Source organism: Thermobia domestica, chromosome 10 (genome assembly GCF_964235325.1).
Source record: "Thermobia domestica chromosome 10, izTheDome1.hap1.1, whole genome shotgun sequence".
NCBI lineage: Eukaryota > Metazoa > Arthropoda > Insecta > Zygentoma > Lepismatidae > Thermobia > Thermobia domestica.
In genome coordinates this window covers 230,125,087-230,146,132 of record NC_137463.1, presented here as the reverse complement: position 1 = coordinate 230,146,132, position 21,046 = coordinate 230,125,087, and the positions used below count along the sequence as shown (strand labels likewise).

The following is a 21,046-nucleotide window of genomic DNA, read 5'->3' as shown; positions in this document are numbered from 1 at the left end:
AAGATATTTATAGACATGCGACAATAATTTTGGACATGAGTGTATAAGTCGGCACATCAGTCAGTCGTCTCTGCACTTATAGAAATGCTTAGTGCCGGATATAGGTTTGATGGAGCCCTAAGCTATTAAATTGGGCCTTTTATACGTCAAGCTTTCTTTTTCATCCACAAGATGTCGCCGTCTTTTAGGTTTGAATATATGTTATATGATAATTTATGAACCTAATGGATATCTAAATGGAAACAAGAGCCCATTACAAGCAGGGCTGGGAGATGAGGCTCCATTTTAAGCGGGGCTGGACAACAGGAGCCTCGTTACAAGTGAGACTAAAAAAATAAAGCCCTATTACCTGCTTCATTAAAGTCTAGTACATAACAATACAAAACAACCTTGTTGTATGTGGTTTTATCTTGTTTGCTTTTTCTTGTTATTTGGAAATTAACAAGTTGCAATTATGCAAAGAAAACACAAGTTGTTTCCCTTTTGAATGGAGACATTCGTGACGTACTGTAGTATACAATCAACAATATTACACTGTCAAGTATGATTAACGTAAGTGTGTGTATTTTTACATATGTGTACTTCAATATGTTTGTATTTGGTTGCATGAATGACAAATTAATCTTAACTTTACTGAAAGCTTTGAGTACGACTCCTTTCTTCGCATGATTCATTGTTAAATGGTGGTGTTCCTTTCAGAAAAAAATGTTCTGTTGGGCACACTTTGTATTCGGAGGGGCACATATTATTTTCATACAGTACTATTCTATCTCGGGGGTACCGTCTCCTTTAGCCTAGCAGGCAAAACCATTAGACGTAAAACTAAAATATTTCATTCATTTTTCTATCTCGGGGGCACACTCAGAGCTCCGGGGGAGAAATGCCCGCCAAAAAACATGTCTGGAAGAAATATTGTTAAATAGTACTGTTCTGCTCAAGAGCTAATCATGTAAGTAGCTAAGTAAATGGGGAAAGGTATGGTAATCAGTTAACTGAAAGTATCGTGAATAATTGGTGTACAAAATCGATATAGCTGTTTCAAAACAGCTTCAAAGAATTTGTTATATGTACTTATTTTCTATATATGATAGATAAAATATTTGCTTTCACATTCTTTACCTTGAAAATTCAGGCAGAGTTATATTAGTAAGATCATGTGAAATTCGCCTTATAGAATTCAGGGAATATAAATTAAATAGTTGTGTGTCTGTAAAAATTTCAAAACCTAAATAAACTTAAACGTATTTGAAAGACTAAAATTTGCAATTTTTAAATTGTTTCAATAATAAATAATGCTAATAGTAGAAATAAATAAATATATCATTGTGGCATTGGGGTTTTATATTTCCCATCTAAATGTACTAAAAGTCTTTCACCTGTACTCTAAAACTCTTTCTGTGATAGAATTAATTTTCATGTTATTTCGTAAGCTTTGCCATTTTGTAAATCATATAATTTAACAGGTATTTTCTTAATTTGTATTTAACATTCATATATAGAATGTCAACGTACTGTGAACACCTCGTATTTTAAACATAATAATCACTATGTTCTGCAATGATTACATGTTATATATATATACAAGATAACGACATATTGACGAAAACACAAAAAAAAATGAAAAAAAATAATAATGCTAATAATCACTAGGTTTGTTTGTTGCGGTGACTATTAGCCTTTTACTTACATTATTTCTAATTATTATCACCACTCGTAATACAGTGATAATGCTAATAATGGTGCTTTCTATTTTGCCACTCTCATCATTTCTCCCTGTCTTTTGCTGGTTCGCGAGTATCGAAAGGTTAAGAGCCACTAATCACCTAGGCACTAAAATATTCTTGAAATCAAGTTATAATAAATGTATAATGTGTTTACCTGTTTACCTTCGATTTTTCAACAAGGTGGGATATTGGGATTATGCATGGACCAACAGTTGATATAACATTATATGATATACAGGGTGTATCAAAAATCCTGGGCCATAGGCAAACTCCCGTTATGAGTAAGGATACGAAATATGGAAAGAGAGAATTGTTGAAAATTAGTATAATTGAAGAATACTAGCACACTACTTATTCCGACTTACTTTCACTGTTACAAGCAGCAAATTTTGTATCCTTCTAGCTCCTTGACACTCAAGCACCGAACAAACTAGGCTAGTTGTTGCCCGGGGCAAGAACTCGCCTTAGCAACCCCCTGACCAACCAAAACTTTCCCTCAAATATTTGCCCAATTTTGCGCCCTCTCAATCCGGCGCCCGGGGCACAAGTCCCTTTTGCCCCACCCTAGTTACATCACTGCACCCAAGAGGGAAATATGAAGTTCAATAAAATCTATCTTCTATCTCTAAAGTTATTAATTCATTGTCTTTTTTCTTTCTTTCAGGGAGTTCTATTTCCATGTATAAACAACATTTTTGCTAGGTGGGTTCCTCTTGAGGAAAGATCAAAATTTTCATCGGCCGCAGCTTTAGGTAAATTTGCAACTTTTTTTTTTTTTTTTTTTTACAATAGATTGATTATTCTTTTTTTTAAAAAAAAAACAGAAATTTTAGATGTTGAAATTAAGGGTGTTAGTGGCAGAAACAGCGTATACTACATTAATAAATTTTGGACAAAGAGAAAGCTGTGAGCCTAAATAATCCAACACATTAATGCAGTGGCGTAACTAAAGGCTTGGGGGAGGCCTCAGACAGTGTGAAGTGGGGCCCCTTCTCTACGTCCTACTTCACGATTTTGGCCCCCTCTGATGACTTCGTCCCACCGCAATGCGGAGGATTTATGCGCATGCATTAATGGCGTTCAATACCTCTGCACCATCTTATTTTTATTATATTTAGGCTCATTGATTTAAATGATTTAAAAAAAATGAACTGGAATTTTAATGGATTGATTTTACACATTTCTTCTTCAAATCAGTGTTCGTAATTTCATGAAAATTTCCCTAATCTAGGGAAATTTCATAGGTAAATTTAGCAAAAAGGTAAAAAAGGAAATTTCTCGATATAAGGTGAAAATCCAGGGAAATTCTGACTGATTGACCAATATAAATGCTTAAATTTGTCTTTGTTCCTCAGAAATAAACCAATAGAATAACAATAGTTTTGTGTGTTCAAAATAGCATAATTTACACCCATTGTTTGCTGGGTGTATTTGTGTATATTTTTTTTGTGAACAAAAAATAAAGGAAAATGTAAAAGAAGAAGAAGAAGAAGCAAAACGCAAATGAATAAAACAAATGTAGTCGTCACTTCCTTTAATATAGCTAAGCTAATCTTATCACATAACTGCTGCCATACGAATTGAACACTCAACAAACTAGGGAAAATTTTGAGTCAGTTGAGGGAAATTTTCGTAAGGAAACCTACGAACACTGCATCAAATCTATTTACATTTTTCAAAATTTCATAATCTTGGCTACGCGAATCGTTCCTGCTATGTTTTTGCAGGAAACTGCTCGAATTGCAACGTTACTGCTCGGTAAATAATGCCCTTATTTAAATTTCAAATGTTCCGGCCAACTTGATGTCTAGCTGGTGGGGGCATACATTTAACATTTCAGAATTGATTAACCCTAAAATACCCCGCGTTACATATATGTAACATTGGGATTTTACTTCTTTATATTGAATACAATGGTGTTTTGCTGCTAATGCCCACTGTGACACATCTGTAACAGTACGCTCAACACCACCTACTGGATTATTGCTGAACTTCTTGTCATTTTGTCTTCCCAGAAGTACTTGAAAGCACATTTTTTTGATTCTATGATATCACACTCTGGGTTATGACTGTGTCAATCGTTTTCTGCTGAAAACTGCTTGAATCTGAACATTAGTGTAGCTAAATAACGTAATTTTTCCAGTTTAAAACGTTTAAGATTCGAACGGTTTCCAGCACGAATCTAGTAGGAATGATTGGAATCAATGCATTATCTGATTTCGAAATGTTGTGACATAAAATTGGCCAGAATATTTTGATCCTGTGTTCTGTCAAAATTAACGTCAATAGTTATATTCTCAACATTAGTAACGGCGTTACTTAGCTAGCAGTAACGTTGAGATTCGAGCAGTTTTCAGTAGGAACAATTTTCAAGGTCAAATTTATCCACTTTTGAAATTCAGTTACATCCAGAACAGTCAAGTTGGTCAAGTTGGTCAGGACTTTTCAAACCTGAATAATGAATTGTGTAATTAACTTAGCAATAGGCCTAACGTTCAAATTTGAGCAACTTACTGAATCGAGTAGGAACGATTCACATTCTCAAATTATCAAATTTTAATATTTCGATTTTGTGTCTTGGTATCGTTGAAATACGAGCTATTTTCAGCAGGATCATAACAGTAACGATTGGCATAAACACATTATACAACTTTGAAATTCTAAGTGTGTATCCTGTCCAACTTGAAGTCACGTTAGTTGGAACATTTGAAGCCTAAATGCCGCGTTTTTTCTTAACTAGTAATAACGTTGAAATTCAAATAAATTTCACTGCGAATCTAGCAGGAACGATTAGCATAGTTACATTACCGGACTTTCAAATTTTGGCTTACGTTGCGATAACTTAATGCAAATTAGACCGAAAAATTTGAAACCTAATAATGGAGTTATTTATCTTCAGTAATAATATTCAAGTATGAAAAACTTTCAGTAGAAAATTAGGAGAAACGAATTACGTTCTCAAATTATCAAATTTTAATATTTTATAACTGTCTTCACTATATTAAGATAATTTCAAGATATTTAAAAACTAAACAAACAATGACGTTATTTAGCTAGAAATTATATTACGGTACGAGCAGTTTTCAACAGGAATGTAGCAGAAACGACTGTTATAGTTGCATTATCTATTTTTATTTTTAATTTGAAATGTATGTCTGTGTCAATTTGATGTCAAGTTGACCAGAGCATTTGAAATCTAAATAACGGAGTTATTTGACCAGCAATAGCATTGAATTTCGAGCAATTTTCTGCAGGAACATAGCAGAAATTTTTAAAGTTTGAAGTTTTAGCAATGTTTGTAGTAAATTAATATCAACACAATTAGATAAGTCAGGATACAATAGTAAACACAAACACAATGAAGCTCCTCCGTGGCTAAGCGGTTAGCGTACGCGCCTTTGGCGTGGGAGACCCGGGTTCGATTCCCGGCGGGAGCTCATGTGGTTGGGATTCCACGTTAATCAGTAGGTCCACGTCTCATATAGCCTCGCTGCTGAAAGGGACGCTAAACTACAATCAACTCAACAAACACAATGAGACTTTTAAATGTAATGACAATCCAATCAGCAAGACTTTCAAACGTGATAAACATACCAGAAAACAATAAGTAAACATCTCAACTTTGATTAGATGCAGAAGTAGGTTACTCAGACTCTCAATTCTTTAATCATAAGAAATAAATAATCATGAATTGTTTATAATTTTTTTTCTATAGGTGGCACCTTAGGCAATATAATAAATCTACCGGTGTGTGGATTGATAATCGCTTCCTTTGGATGGGAGGCGGCTTTCTATGCTGGTGGAGCTTTTGGTATTATATGGTGCTTGGCGTGGTGGTTCCTTGTCTTTGATTGGCCTGAAGAACATCCCAGAATATCTGCTAAAGAAAAGGAAGTAATTAAAAGATCAATTGGCAAAGGAGCTGTAAATAGGGTAAGGACCGATAGTAACTAGTTCGTAAAGAGAGGTAAGCTAATGTGAGAAATCGCCTTGACTTTCAACTACTCCTGAAGTTTGATATTCTGTATGTCTATTACCATTATCTTAAGATATCCGTAAGTTATCCTAGGATTAACCTCTCAGGTAAAAATCGACTGAATAAACAACCAGCAAGGATAATGAATAGTAGTATCTTGATTACTTGACGGTAGTTGTACAAGAACTTTTTTTTATAAGTTACAACTTCAGTACACAATATTGTGTAGTACTAACTTCCTTATGGAAACAGAATTGAAAATGTGGAGAATTACGCTTTAAAACACAACAAATTTACATATGACTATTTTGTGTGATTAAAATTCATTATTGTTCAAGTATTTTTAGTAATTCTTGTTAAATACTTACAGCCTCCATCTATGCCTTGGCTGTCTGCGCTTACATCTCTCCAAGTTTGGGCTGGAATTATAGCGTCCATTGCAAGTGATTGGGGCTTCTACACATTTTTCACGTATGGACCGAAGTACCTGCATAGTATCCTTGGGTTTAATTTGAAACAGGTAATGACATCGCTATCGTAGCTAATAGTGAGCATTATTTTGTATTCTCATCCATTATATAATCCAAAAGTTAGCAAAGGATAACGTTGACTAACTTGTGGAACATAAAGTAAAAGATTCAAGATTGAAATTAATTGAAATCGGAATGTTTCTAACATTGTTAATAACTTGCATTTAATGGTACATCTATTGTTTCGTAATTAATATTACTGTTCTTTCTCCATTTCAGGATGATTTATTAATGTATGACACGATTATGTTCCGTTTTCTTCTTTACAGAATAGTTTAATATCTGGATTACCATTCGTGTGTCGGTATTTATTTGCCACGGGATATGGATGTGTTGTAGATTGGCTTTTAAAGACAAACAAATTTAGACTAGTCACCCTGAGGAAGATGTCTATGTGCATATGTAAGTACTTTCATTAATCATACTTTCTCTAATCAGTGGCGTAAGCAAGTGAGGTTTCTGGGCTTTAATATATTATGCCCCACCTTAAGTAACATATAATGCAAAAAATAAACATTTATCATATTATAAGATACAATGTATACAAACATCTGAAGTAATGTGAACTTGAGAACTTGACTCTCTTCTTGACGAAATTCTGCGTAGATACTGTCTCCAATATACTTTATTCCCACCACCAATCCCCTTCTACATGATTGATTGTTTTCATAGGTTGATGTCCCTTTTCAGTATCGCGGTTGTATAAGATGTGGCCTCACGGTTAAACGGAGAACCAGAATCACACGAACTCTCACTGAAATCGAAGCTGTGATATTTTCCTCAGTGGCGGCTCTTGAGAGATGTCACTTCAGCTTCACAGAAATATATACAAGAATTAGTACCTTATGTAGGCTTTCTCCCTTTAGCTTGTAGCGATTAAATTTAGATGTCACTTCGGTAAAAAGAATTAAATTTTATTGCTACAAACAAGGGAACAAAGTTTCACACAGCTTCAGAGAGATATATACCATAACCAGCGCTCTAGGTAAGCTTTCTCACCTTAGGTTGTAGCCATAAAATCTAAATTTTTACTTATGTTACTTACTGTATGTCTTAAAACTGTCACTAGTCTCACTAACGGTAGAATGCTACGCACTTAGCCACGAAGGTGCCTCTGCTAGTCCTAGAGGTCGTAGATTTCTTTTAACAAACAAGAGAATCATCGACGAAAAACGCAGACATCACGTTAACAAACAAATTCACACGCACTGGATTCATCTTATGAATACTACACACTAGAGGTGAATGGTACCTCTCTGAGCCACCGAACGTTAATAAGCTTGCTTATTTTTGGTGTGATCTTCGACATCAAGGAAATAGCACAAAAGTTGGCTTCGCAAATAAATCATCAGACAAATAAGTGCAATCTTCGGTCAACTTCATGGAGGCATTTTGTTAAGGATTAAATACACTGTTTGATACTAAAACGTAACCAAGAAGGAAAAAAGATAAACATTTTAAATGCTGCGGTTAGAGTATGTAAAGTACAAGTGTGAAACGATTACATTTATCATGCTGGGTGACATGTGACATACCGAGAGTCGAAAGTCGAGAAGTCTTTAGCGCTTACGACTACCGGAATAACTGCGACACAACGCGCCTTAAAGGAAATGAAACCTTGGATATCCTTCTGAAGTAGGGCAATCCATACAACTACGACAGCTGCATCAGATTAACCGGTTAACTGAAAAGCTCGAGTAAATTCGAGATTTTAATTTTACAAATAATTAAAACCTCGAATATATTCGGGCATCATACGGCTTTATTACAATTGATCACTGTTGAACGGTACAAAGTTTACAAGCTCGAGTATATTCGAGGTTTTATTGAAAGCACATTTTAGGCTTACGTAAATCATTGTTGCCTTCAGTAAAAATAATCACACTGTTGCCATTCGTTTTGTTCCTAAAATGTTAGAAGATGTTAGATGTTAGAATTTAGCAATAAAAAAATAGGTAAAAATTGAAACGCTCCTTTGGAAATAATTGCTAAGTTAACCGGTTAAGCTAACTGGTTTACTACTGTAATTGTGTAACCATGGAACATATCACAGAGATAATGTGCAGCCAATGAAACAGTGGAATTTTGTGTCCATCCAAGAAGTGTTTTAAGTTACATGCAACATGCCATTGCACATTATCCTCTTGAAAAGTGTCACCATAGAGGACCTCCAGCGAAGGAACTGTATAACTGAGTAAAACGTTGGTGATCAAAGAACTGACAGTATGAATTAAACGCGAGTTGATTCTGAATCCAATGACACCTAACGCCCAGTTTCGGATCGGTGTGGTGACGCACAACGAAGACGTCATTCAGTCTCTAGACACAGTGTTGAGAGACAGGGTTATATAGCCATCATGATTCTACAGATAGAAGAGGTATTGGTCCGGAAAGAGATCGTGCAATTGGACTTCCTCACCTTCCACCTTCGTGTCACTACTGCACTCAACCACTACTAAACTATGATTCTCTGGCGTGGTTTTGGATTTGTTTGTAGGTTGTTTGTTTAGCGCAAGTAATTCGTCGCAGTTGCAAGACTTATCTTTTTATTGCCCTATAAACATCAAATTTTGCAAACTGTTTCTCAATTCAATAATTCCTTTTCTATATTGAAACCGTCATGTCCAGGGCCGTAATGTCTGTTTTTGTTTGCATCAACGCAATGCAAAATGTCTGCTTCGATATTTGATATTACAAACTGATTTTAAGATATGATGTGAATGGCGGAAATTTTGAGTTTGCGTTCATGTTGCCTATTGCGTATTGATGCACACATCGTAGTTTGCGACCAGAAACTCAGTATTTATCAGACTTAACACCGGAATTTCTTAACGCATATTTTGCAATACTGTTGGCAGATTTTGCCAAGGCTGATACAGAGTGAGGTTCCATCAGTGTATAAATATTTTTATTATATATAAACATTTTATCGCAACCATAGTTAGTATTACATAGAATTCTTTCTGTGCAACCATTTCCAGCTCATATTGGAACTTCAATTGGAGTGATTATCTTTACGTTTGCTGGATGTGACGTCGTGTTTTCTGTTGTTGTATTAACTGCTACATTAGGAATCAACGGAGCTATTACCTCTGGACACTTTCAAAATCCCCTTGATATCGCACCAAATTTTGCAGGTACGAAATTTGGTAATTGAAGGGTTGGATGCAAGAACCAGGTAGGTCCACTTTTAGATATTTTTCCGCAGCTGCCTGTTTATTCCTCTAAATTTACAATAAATACTGTATGTAGGCACCTCCTTTGCATTATAACACTGAATATAATTGTCGGATCCATATGATTCTTGCACATAATGTAGAGTGATTTATTTCCCTATTGGAACGTGTGAAAATCTCACATTCGCTAAAAACTAGACCTACCTGGTTTTTGCATCAAACCCTTTAATTATTTCTCAAATTTTATAGTAGGACAGCAACAAGATCTAGTTTATATTTTGTAATGACAGTTGAATTGTATAACTAAGTTAAGTGTGTAATTACGAGCAATGTGCACCAATTCTTTGATAAATTAGTAACTGTTGAGTCTATCGTCGGAATTATTGCCACCATTTCTCAAGGGCATGGTGGATGTCTGGTATCTCGGCGTAGAGAAATAATGATTTATGAAAATGGTAGATAATAGGGTTTGACTGTATACTCCGCTGAAGACATACAAATACGTTACATGAATTTGTACACCTTTTGAGCTACCTACGATACGTTTTACTGCACAGTAACTTGGACGATCGCACTACTGAATCATCGTTTTTAACCCTTTAATTGGCAAGCATTGATAGCATTACCATTAAAATATTTAGTTTGCTTTTATGGTTGAACCATGCCTTCCTGATCATAATTTCGTAATTTTTAAAGTGTTTTTGTACTTTGGTTACAAAATACAGGATGTTTATTTCAAAGCAACATTGCCATAAAATAGGTCTTATATGTTGCTATTAAGCAGTATTGCCCTAATATGGTTAAATATCATAAGGATACTCTCAATAATTAGCAGCAGTTTCGTTGAAATATCTTCCTGCAAAGCAAGAAATCACAAATAATATATATATATATATATATATATATATATATATATATATATATATAAGAAAAAGAACTTTCGCGGAACGTAGGAGATAAAGCTTCTACAATACTAAGTTTCTGTGCCCTCTGTTGACGAAGATTAGAAGTATCTAAAGAAGCGACCTTCAAATGATGTATATGAATATTGTATGAAAGCAATAATGTCAATTAAATGATTACTGAAGTTATAAGTCGTGCGGCTAACGCAATAGAATGCGATGTTGCTTGAAAGCAACAGTGCCACTAATTTATTTCAATTAAATTAAATATAACGATATTTGGCGGTCAACTCATTTTAGACTGCTGCTCTGACTGAATATCTTTTGGTATATGAGTGGACCATGGTCTAACTCAAGTTCTTATCAAAAGCTTTCCCAAGGGGGCTCTCTAGGGAGAGAGAGAAAACACTCCTAGCAACGGTATTGCAATCTTAACAAATGGATTAACATTTAACGACAAGGTATTCAATTTGTTTATTTGAATTGCTTAGCAACATGTTTTCCTTTTTTTTCTTTCTGAACACACTTAAACTTTCTTTAAAAACATCATTTTAACGCCAGTGATTGTTTTGTAACTTACTGCAACTACAATTTTCCTTTAAATACGCAACTACATGATCATTTACTAAGAAAGTAATAATGATCGGGAGTTTGTGCAGGCGAGTTCGAGCGAAGAGTGAAGTAAAAAAAATGGTAAATGCTGTTATGTTTGTGGCTATGGAGATAGCCTGTGAAAACACTTCATAAAATTGAGTTTAACTTAAACATTATTGATTCTAATCTTGAGTGATCAGCAAGTAAGTAAAACAACAGTGATAATCGTGTAAAGAATATATTATGTTACGTACATACTAGCTAGTGTATACTTTGTAAGAAAATACAATAATAAAGGAAAATAGAAATCAGTTTATGTTGCTCAAACCGACATTCAGCAAGAGGTCAACTGAATCACTATCGCTGCACTTTCATTGAAATGCATATTCCACAAATCTACTCTTCCCATGTGAAGAGTAGGCATTTCAGGTAGTTCTGTATTAAACACTGAATGTGCAAATGCTTTTAATTTCTTAATAAGGAAGTATAGACAAAAGACGTCCTATAACGGCCCAGGTATGCTTTTAGACTCTACCAACGGTATACGATACTATCTACTTAGCAGTGTTTTACGCAAGAAATTCCTAATTTAGTCACCAAGTGCTACTAACAGATTGCTTGCAAAACATTTAATTTGGTGCGATAACAAAGATTACGGTATACAGGATAGTTTTATAGCCACTATTTTTCAACCTCAATTGCGATCAGTTCTTAAAACTTCATGGTAGCAATCTTCCACTCTATGACCTCTAATACTGTGCAAATTTTGGTGAAGAATTTTCAAAACGCCTAGAAAGATGTAGTGGAGAAAGAAAAACAAATGAGCCAATCATAAAGAGCACCCCTCGATAAATCCATTTATTTCATTAAATGTAAACATAAATAATCAGGTTACTGAAATTCACACTGTGCGTCACACTGCATGAACCTTAGATCATATCCAAAATCGAAGCGAGCAACCTTACTAAGAAGGTGCTTTCTTGTAACTTTAATCTGCTATGGTCATTTATTCGTGTAGTAAAATTTATTTTAATTGCAAGTGTTCGAATTCTACGAGTTGCTAATATTTGTAAACAATTCGATCTGGAAATGACAGGTGTGTATAAAAAAAAATACTAGCATCTATATTTTCTAGCATAAGAAAGAGAAAAACTTATGTAGAGGAGTATGGAAAAATTAGAATTTTCGAAGTACCAGTATGTTCAGGTCATCTAGCTGCTCAATGATATTATGCATATTAACATATGATCTATCATGAGAAACTGGTAATTTCACTTTTTGAGATCAGTAATAGACAACAAAAGGAAAAGTTATTGATCAACATGTGGTTGACTTGTATCATACTTCTTTTAATTAATAAAATACAAAAAAAAAGTAATTAAATACTATAACTTGGTGAAAAACGAATGTGAGAAACAAGTTGTTATTGAATATAACCTTCAAATGCAGCTGGTTTCTGTTTAGTCATGCAGTGATCAGTTGTTCTTTGGAAAACTACCCAATATCAATTATTAAAATTGTTAGTTAAACATTCATAAAATTGTTTACATCAAGCAATAATAAATGGTTTTGCAAAACCAACTTTATTATTATGATTGATTTGTGCTAATCTTAACTATGAGTTAAGTTATGAATCCTAAACATACAGAAGTAAGGTGAAAAAAACAATGCTTAGAGGTATAGCAATATGTTAGTTTTATATGATGTTGCTAAAGAGAAAATAATTGCAAAAATGATGTTTTCAAGCAACTCTTTACACTGCGAGATGAAAATTTGAGAAAACAATAAGAATCAAATCAGTTTATTTTGGGGGTCGTGTTTATTAACCTAAAGATGAAAATCGTTAAATATTATTTGTGTTCATTATTCTATAACTATACAGTATATTCACCAGTAATTAAATTATATAAGTAATAGTAGGCCTATTTGATGTGTTTTAATTCATGTAAAGTTGTAATAATTTTAAGTGACTTTTACAACACATGAAATAATTGTAGACTGACTATAAACTCCGTGATAATTGCCGAAATGAAAATGGAGAAAAGGGTCAAATTTTACTTCAGAACTAGTAGCGCTTAGGCCCACGCGCATTCTTCTGCTGATTATTTGAACTGCTTCCACAGTGAATACTAGATAACCCGATTTTAACTGAGTAGTGTTAGGCACATAGTCCACGTCCTGACATTAAACTGATCTTTTCCATTTTTGGTACCTAGCACGGATTTCATTTCCAGTTTACAATATTGTAATTCATTTCAACTAATATTAGAACTTTTTAAATTTGTGTTCCGTTTGTAACTTTCAATGTAAGGGCAAATCAAGTTTCATAATAGTAGTTTTTTTTTAAAATACCTTTAGAATTATTTGTAAATAATACAATGTGAATTTAAATTTTTTTTATGAAACAATACGCAAAATATTTTTCAAGCAAAATAAAATATTTTTTACTGTTATAGAGTTGAAAGCATATGCGAGTAATGAAGAGAACATATTAATATAAATTTTATGTACGGCGTGTTTCAGAAATAAACTGACAAGCTAAGCATAAGTATATCTGCAACTTTGGTCGGAAACACCTAATTACGGAGATTCAACCAATTTAAAGTAATTAACGGAATTGATCTTAGAATGGCTACACTAAATGAAACAACCGAAAGAATTGATATAGGTGTTTAGCACCTCACTGTTAGAAAAATAAGTTTCTCTGCTACTTTGGTCGGAAACACCTAATTACGGAGATTACGTTATATTACGTTTGTAGTTAATTTATACATACTGCTTAGTTTGGACTAACTAAATTCCTAATTTGGTGTCTCTGTTTAAGCGTTTGAGAACTCAAGTCAGGTTATCCCCATAACACCCTATAGAATTGACTAGGCATTGGTTTTGAAATACGTAGCGCTTACCTTGCTGTGAGCCATCATAAGTGGTACGATTATTAACAAAATCAAGGTTTGAGATAGAAATTTGAAAAGAAAAACTCGCATGCATAACTAAGAATGTGAGACTCGTCACCTAGTTTTGAAAGTCTTTTTCTTGATTATCGTACCGTCCCTTATCGTATATTACGGACATATTTACGCATAATTTCGACAAAGGTGCACCGATAATGATTAATAATAATAATAATAATAATAATAATAATTATTATTATTATTATTATTATTATTATTATTATTATTATTATTATTATTATTATTATTATTATTATTATTATTATTATTATTATTATTATTATTATTCAAAGAGTATGCTTTCTTTGTGATTCCACGTAAATTACATCAGGTTCTGATGATAGTCTTTGGAACTAGGCCATAGAAGTTATCAGTGGATGATAGTATTAACATCATAACTGCATGTTATGTTCACGTATAATAGAATAACGTGTAGACCGATTTGAAAAACAAAATATTTGTTCAATGATGTTTCGTAGAACAACACATTTTGTAGTTAAGTTAATGTTCTAACTTGAGTTTAAATAACTTCCTAAACTATTGAGATAAAGAAAAAGTATAATATACTAGCAGCGTTCACCCCGCTTCGCTGCGGTCACCCCGGAACGCAATAAACTTTGTTACTTAGATAATTTTTACTTTTTCGCTTTCAAGTGATATGATAAAAACCATAGAAGATTGCAGTAAATGTTAACATTATATCGCCTGTCATTTATGTTAACCCGCCCCGCTTCGCTGCGGTCACCCCGGAACGCAATAAACTTTGTTACTTAGATAATTTTTACTTTTTCGCTTTCAAGTGATATGATAAAAACCATAGTAGATTGCACTAATGTTAACATTATATCGCCTGTCATTTATGTTAACCCGCTGAGTGACACGGTCATGCGGGTTGCATATAAATACGTTTATTTTTACCTATGATGAACTAACAAAGGATTTGTACGTTATGGACACTTGAATGGTCAATTATCTCAAGACACTGGTAATTAAAAATTAAAGTGATATGATAAAAACCATCTAGGGTCCAAATCCTAATAACCCCCCAAAAATGAAAGAAATTGGTTCAGCCGTATTAGCGTGATGAGGGAACAAAGGATTTGTACGTTCTCTTTTATATATAAGATAAAAATACTAGCATATATTACCCGCTCCGCAGAGTTGAAATAAATAATTTAAATGCACATCTTTGTATGTCAACGTTCATTTTTGATGATTTTTAAATCTCTTCCTCCTCCTCCTCCAAGCGTGGGTTTGAATTTCGATTTAAACGGGATCGAAAGTATCACTGTTCATCTAAGGGACCAGAAAACTATAAATTCGACACTGATAGTGGCCATTTTCGATCCTTTTTCTATATATATATATATATATATGTGTGTGTGTGTGTCTCCCTTCCGCAAGTGGCGGGGCTGATTTTGGATTTAAACCGGATCGGAAATGTCGCTGTTCATCTCAATGATCCCGAAAATTATGGATTAGACATTAATATTGATCATTTTCGATCATTTTTTGTATATAGCTCCACCTCCCCTTCCTCCTGCTGCGGTACACGGCATCAGAATTGTCACTATTAATCTCAGCTGCTCCTAAAACTATGGATTCGACACTAATAATTTTATTTCTGTCATTTCGATCATTTTAAAACGAAACACACGAAACAGAAGTTTGGTATTCAAATCTATTACCACTTGTTTTACAGGAACTCTCACAGGATTTGGGAATGGCCTAGGCTCGATCACTGGAATAATTTCTCCTGCTTTAGCGGGAGCTATCTTGGAAAATGATGTAAGTATTCTTAAACATCATATACTATGCAAGGAACATTCAATATGTAGTTGTCTTTTAAAATTGATAATTTTAACTCAATCGTTATGAAGAATTATGTCAATCAATCATAAACTTCAAAGTTAACTATCATTTTTGATACAGTTGTTAAGCTATTTGGTTTACTAGAAACTCTTCACATATTTACTCTGTCTGAAGGGGACACAAAATTTGAATAACTACTGGAAGGAATGCCATCAATTTTGGCCAAGTTGCACATACAGCCAAAAGTTAGAAATCAAGTTCTTTGGTGGACTCGGTTGATCCCAAGATGTGGACAATGAAAAATTGATTTCTCATGTATTTCTATATCGATTATGAAGTACTGAAGGTAGCCATACAGGAGGACAGCAGTCAAACGTGTGATCAACTTGCCGAACGCTTTCAGATTTCCGAGGAAACAGTCAGATTTCAACTGCACTGCATAGAGAAGGTGTATGTACAGGTTGAACAAGTGAGTACTCCCATATATTGTCGGCAGGCAGCATATAGCCAATAATGAGTAGTCGTTGATTTCTCTGAGCCACAACACACCCATATTTGATTGAATGACAAGAAGTAGATCCAGTTAGACACAACCATCGTATCAGACATTGGTTGTCACTACGTGACCTTGTACATCTCACCTTAAGACCACATCTGTACCCATATAAGATTATGCTCTATATCTAGTGAACTAGTCGCCAAGTGATGCATTGCGAGCTCCTAACACCAAACTACACCATCACTACCGACCTCTTCTCCCAGCAATTGCAATGGGTGCAGCATACATTACAGTAGGAGCCAGTGTTGGTTAATCGCAAGAGTATGTTGAAAATGCGAGATCAAACGTGGCAAGAATAATCAGGGATACGATCGAGCGACTTGGATTGGAGCCAGGGTAACACCCGCTACACTTGCCGGATCTAGTACCATCATATTCTCACCTGTTCCATTCCCTGGGCCACCACCTTTGTGGGAAGTCCTTCGACGGTTAGGCAGACCTGTGGCACGATCTCATGGACTTCTTTGAATCCAAGACCCCTTTGTTTTATCACAAGGATGAAACCTACCTGTAAGAACATTGTCAAATGATCAATTTAACTTTTCATTTATCATCTGAATATTTAACTTCTATGTTAATGCATGACAAAACGATAATCATGCCTGTTGTTCTGTATGGTTGCGAAACATGGTCGCTTACTCTACGGGAAGAACATAGACTGAAAGTATTTGAGAACAAGATCCTGAGACGAATATTCGGACCCAAGAGGAACGGGAATGGGGAATGGCGGAAACTTCATAACGAGGAACTACATAATTTATATGGTTTACCCAACATTGTTAGGGTCGTCAAGTCTAGGAGGCTTAGGTGGGCAGGTCATGTAGCTAGAATGGAAGAAAGTAGAAACGCTTTCAAAGTCTTGACTGGTAGACCCATAGGAAAACGACCATTAGGAAGACCTAGGCGCAGATGGGAGGACAATATTAAGATGGATCTCGCAGAGATTGGAATACAAAGTAGAAACTGGATGCAGTTAGCTAAGGATAGAAGTCAGTGGAGGGCTTTTGTGAACGCGGCATTGAACCTCCGGGTTCCATAGGCCATAGAGTTAGAGTTATGTTAATGCATGCTATGTGTCAATTAAAACAATGTAAACATTAAATTAAGTAAGTAAGTTAATAAATGTATGCTCTTCTTCTGGATTTCAGCCCAGTATTACAGGATGGCGAATTTTATTTTATACAACAGCAGGCATGTACGCTGCCGGAAGTGTGGTTTATCTTCTCTTCGCCACTGCAGCAATACAACCATGGAATTATGCCCAAGAAAAAGATGAATCGAAAGAAATGCTGAAGAATAGGGAAAGGTAGTGACTCACATTTTACATTTTAAAAAATAGAATCTTCGAACGATGAGATGTTTGTCAAGTTAATTTTGTACAATAGTTCAAATAAAATTACGTTTCGGTTTTTAAATTCCTTTTCATAACTTCAAACTAACCCAATGCAATTTAATGCTCGTTTTTTACCTTTTGCGCACAAAAACTTCCAGTATTCCTTGTCAGAATTCTTTGGGAGAAAACATCCCTTGAAAGAGAATAATCGCAAAATTTAAAACACACTAAAATTTCGTAGGTAAGTACAGCACTGATGGAACCGGCTGCTGGTGACCCATCAAACCCGATGTGACTCGGCAACGATAAAATACCGTCATACACATGAAAAGTACATATGTACGAGGCTGCAAAATGTAATTCTAACAAACACAATTCTTTCCTTTTTTCTGTCTTCTCACTAAATCTATATTTTTTCTTCTTTTGTGCGTCTGTGTATGTCAAAGGATTGTACTCAAAGATAACTACAAGGTCTATCGAAGTATTCAGGTATGAAGCTCACAGAAAAAAGCTACATATTTTTCTTGAGGGATCAACACGGTTTTCTTGATGAGATGCGAAAGGGGACGGACATCTTCCAATAAAAAACAGTTTGCGACTTACCAAGATCAGACATCAATTTTACGACACCTTTTGGGCATGTGCCAGCCTTAACTTTTATCTTGTGGACAACCCTACTGCCATGGTTGCTAAATACATTTTCCGTTCAAGATACCCCGGTTAGATTCTCGGCAAGATCTCATGTGAATCGATCTCATATTAATATCTGTGTATGTGTCTCAATAACCTCGATACTGAAATGATTTTTTTTAAAGTCACATCAATTCCTCTGCTACTGTAGTAAGTTTTTAATTTATGTTTGGAGCCGCAGAATAAGCTTTCACAGTCGAATCAGATTTCACTGACAGTGGATGGAGCGAAGGATAACAACTACGATCTTTGTCATCTGGAAGAAACTAATAATTTGGCACTCGATTTCAAACATCAGGAAACACAAAATGTTTACTTTATTTTCTTCATTCCATCGTTAAAATTTGTTTCAAAGGACTATTTCATTTGAGATGTGTTAATTTTGCTTATAAAGGCATCGACTTCAAACGCAATTACATTTTAGTTTTTCTAGCATAGTTAGGTCTACTTGAGGGCACGGTTGCTTAAAGATAGAGCGCTCACCTGTGGTGCGAGACAAGGGCGCCGATCCTGGAGGGGTCGATGGCGCCCCCAATTCTCATGAGGGCCCCATGTATTTTTATGAATATGTATTGTTTATATGTATTTTTATTGTTATATGTATTGTTAATGTATTTTTTATGAATATACAATATTTGTCATAATTTGAATTCAATTTGTCTTAAAATCCTAATACAGTATCCTAACAATGTATACAGTATCCTAATCCTAATAATGTATATGCCTTCTTAGACCCTTGTCTGTAACCAAACATACATCTGGATGGGCTCCAAAGTTACAGAGAAATCGGAGCCCTTGGTGCGAGGGTTGCCTGGTTCACGTGAGGACATGTGAGGTTTTGTGGTGGACAATATCATGACCCTAAGTTTCCCCGTTTCCTCCCACATCCTAGTTTCAACAATTATTTAATGGTATTTCACTTTCATAAATCGTTCAGCTTCTTTTAATTAAGCAAGGATCATTCGACTAACGTATAACCGATGATCTGAAAACTAGAAATTCCATTTCACTATGTCTACTAGGTTAAACCAAAACGCTGTATTTAGTTATGAATATTTCATATTCAACAATGAATTGTTGAAGCAACTATGGTATTTTTCAAACAATCATTAGACCTAATCATAGCAAATTCAACTGAACAATTTTACAAATTTTATATCGTTACTATGGAAGATAACGTTTGGCGTTTGTAAACTTTAATGATTTTATCAGTGCTTACTTATTGTAATTAATATTCATGTATTTTTATATTTGAAAGTTATATTGTGGTCATTATGGTCTAGGAATTTATGCTTCTTCATAATTTGATATTTATTTAAAACAATTAATAATTCATTGCAATTAAGATTTGCATGGGACCTATTGGCTGTAACCTGCGCCATTTTATAATCCTCATAAGAGAACACGGAAAAACAAGTTGCATATTATCTTATACGAAAACATGAATATGGTGAATTATTATTATTAGAAGAAAGTGTTCCTGGTTCCTTGGGTTTTTGGAAGAAACATGGCCTTCTGGGAAGACAGGTCAGTACATACTATTAATACATTTGCTTTTAGATTGAAAATAGCTCAGCATCCATATAGTGGGTATAAATGTATGTTTTCTCGGTAAATGTTTAGCAGACGGGGTTCAGAAGTACGTAAAAATGCAAAATTTACGGGAGAAGTGGAATATGCAAATACTTAGGTCTAACATAACCTAACCAAATCTAAACTAACTTAAACTAAAGTAACTTAAACTAATCTGGATTAACCTCAACTAACCTAATAGAAATAAGCGAAATTCTATCATTTTTTCGAAAATTATGCCGGACCCCACACTAATATAATCTAACATAAAGTAACCTAACCTTACTGAAACTAACCTAAACTAACCTAATGTGAACGGAAACTACTGAAATTGTAACATATTTTAGAAAAAAATAGCTGGGTAGCTGGATCCCTTCTGCTAAGCATTGTCCGTTTTCTCTTATTTTCCCTAAAAAATCGTCATGTCCTGCTGATTTGTTGTTATTGTTTGTTGAAGTGTAGGTTTCTTTTCAGAACCGAAGCTATATGAGATACGGACCTACAGTTTAATAGTGAAATTGGAACCAGCTTAATGTATTTAGTTTCAATTCTCTTCCAAGAGGAGTCGAACCCGAGAATTTGTATTGATGAATTTAGATTTTAATTGCTTGCTCAAGACAAAGAACGTGAACCACTGAGAAGCATTCTAGTTGTATCAAGAACAGTGTTTCTTTCAGGAAAATTGTTAAGGAGGGCACACTTAGTATTCGGAGGGGCAATGCTGGTATTATTCTATTTATTATTATATTATAGGTGTATCCGTTTGATCTCCGGGGGGCACTCTCAGAGCTCCGGGGGACAGTGCCTCCCCACAAAAATATGTTTGGAATAAACACTGATCAAGAGGAACGGACACTTAACAAAGGGACTTGGGGCATACGAGTGGGCACTATTGCCTGCCGCAATCCCAATAGAGTATATGCACTGAACTGAAGATTACCATTCGTCTCGTTTTGACTGGTATAATCCCGATTTGGAGCCTTTTGCCTCGATTTTCCTCTGGATTATATTTTGTCCCAGTTCTCAGTCGTGGCAATGTTTGGATCTCTTTTCTGTGTGTTCTATCCTCGTTGCAGTGTTTTATATATTATTTTTGGCATTATATACTTTTTCATTAACAACTATGTATGTAATCTTAATTCTTAATACCGTTAAATATTGGTAGAGGGGGATGTTACGGCATGACGTTCATATATAATCTCTGGGACACTTCTTGTCTGCTTG

At 34.7% G+C, this 21,046-nt stretch overlaps 1 protein-coding gene across 2 annotated transcripts in view; it reads left to right on the top strand.

Annotated features, from left to right (window-relative positions):
* LOC145663049 (putative inorganic phosphate cotransporter) overlaps positions 1–17,642 on the top strand; it is a 50,045-nt gene extending 32,403 nt beyond the window's left edge. For both annotated transcript variants that reach the window (XM_081729209.1, XM_081729208.1), the window contains 7 exons: positions 2,389–2,476; positions 5,440–5,657; positions 6,071–6,220; positions 6,500–6,632; positions 9,212–9,367; positions 15,559–15,644; positions 17,376–17,642. In XM_081729209.1, coding sequence (XP_081585335.1) covers positions 2,389–2,476; positions 5,440–5,657; positions 6,071–6,220; positions 6,500–6,632; positions 9,212–9,367; positions 15,559–15,644; positions 17,376–17,537 — 993 coding nt within the window. In that variant the 3' untranslated portion in view covers positions 17,538–17,642. The remainder of the gene's footprint in view (positions 1–2,388; positions 2,477–5,439; positions 5,658–6,070; positions 6,221–6,499; positions 6,633–9,211; positions 9,368–15,558; positions 15,645–17,375) is intronic.
* The last annotated feature ends 3,404 nt before the right edge of the window (positions 17,643–21,046 follow it).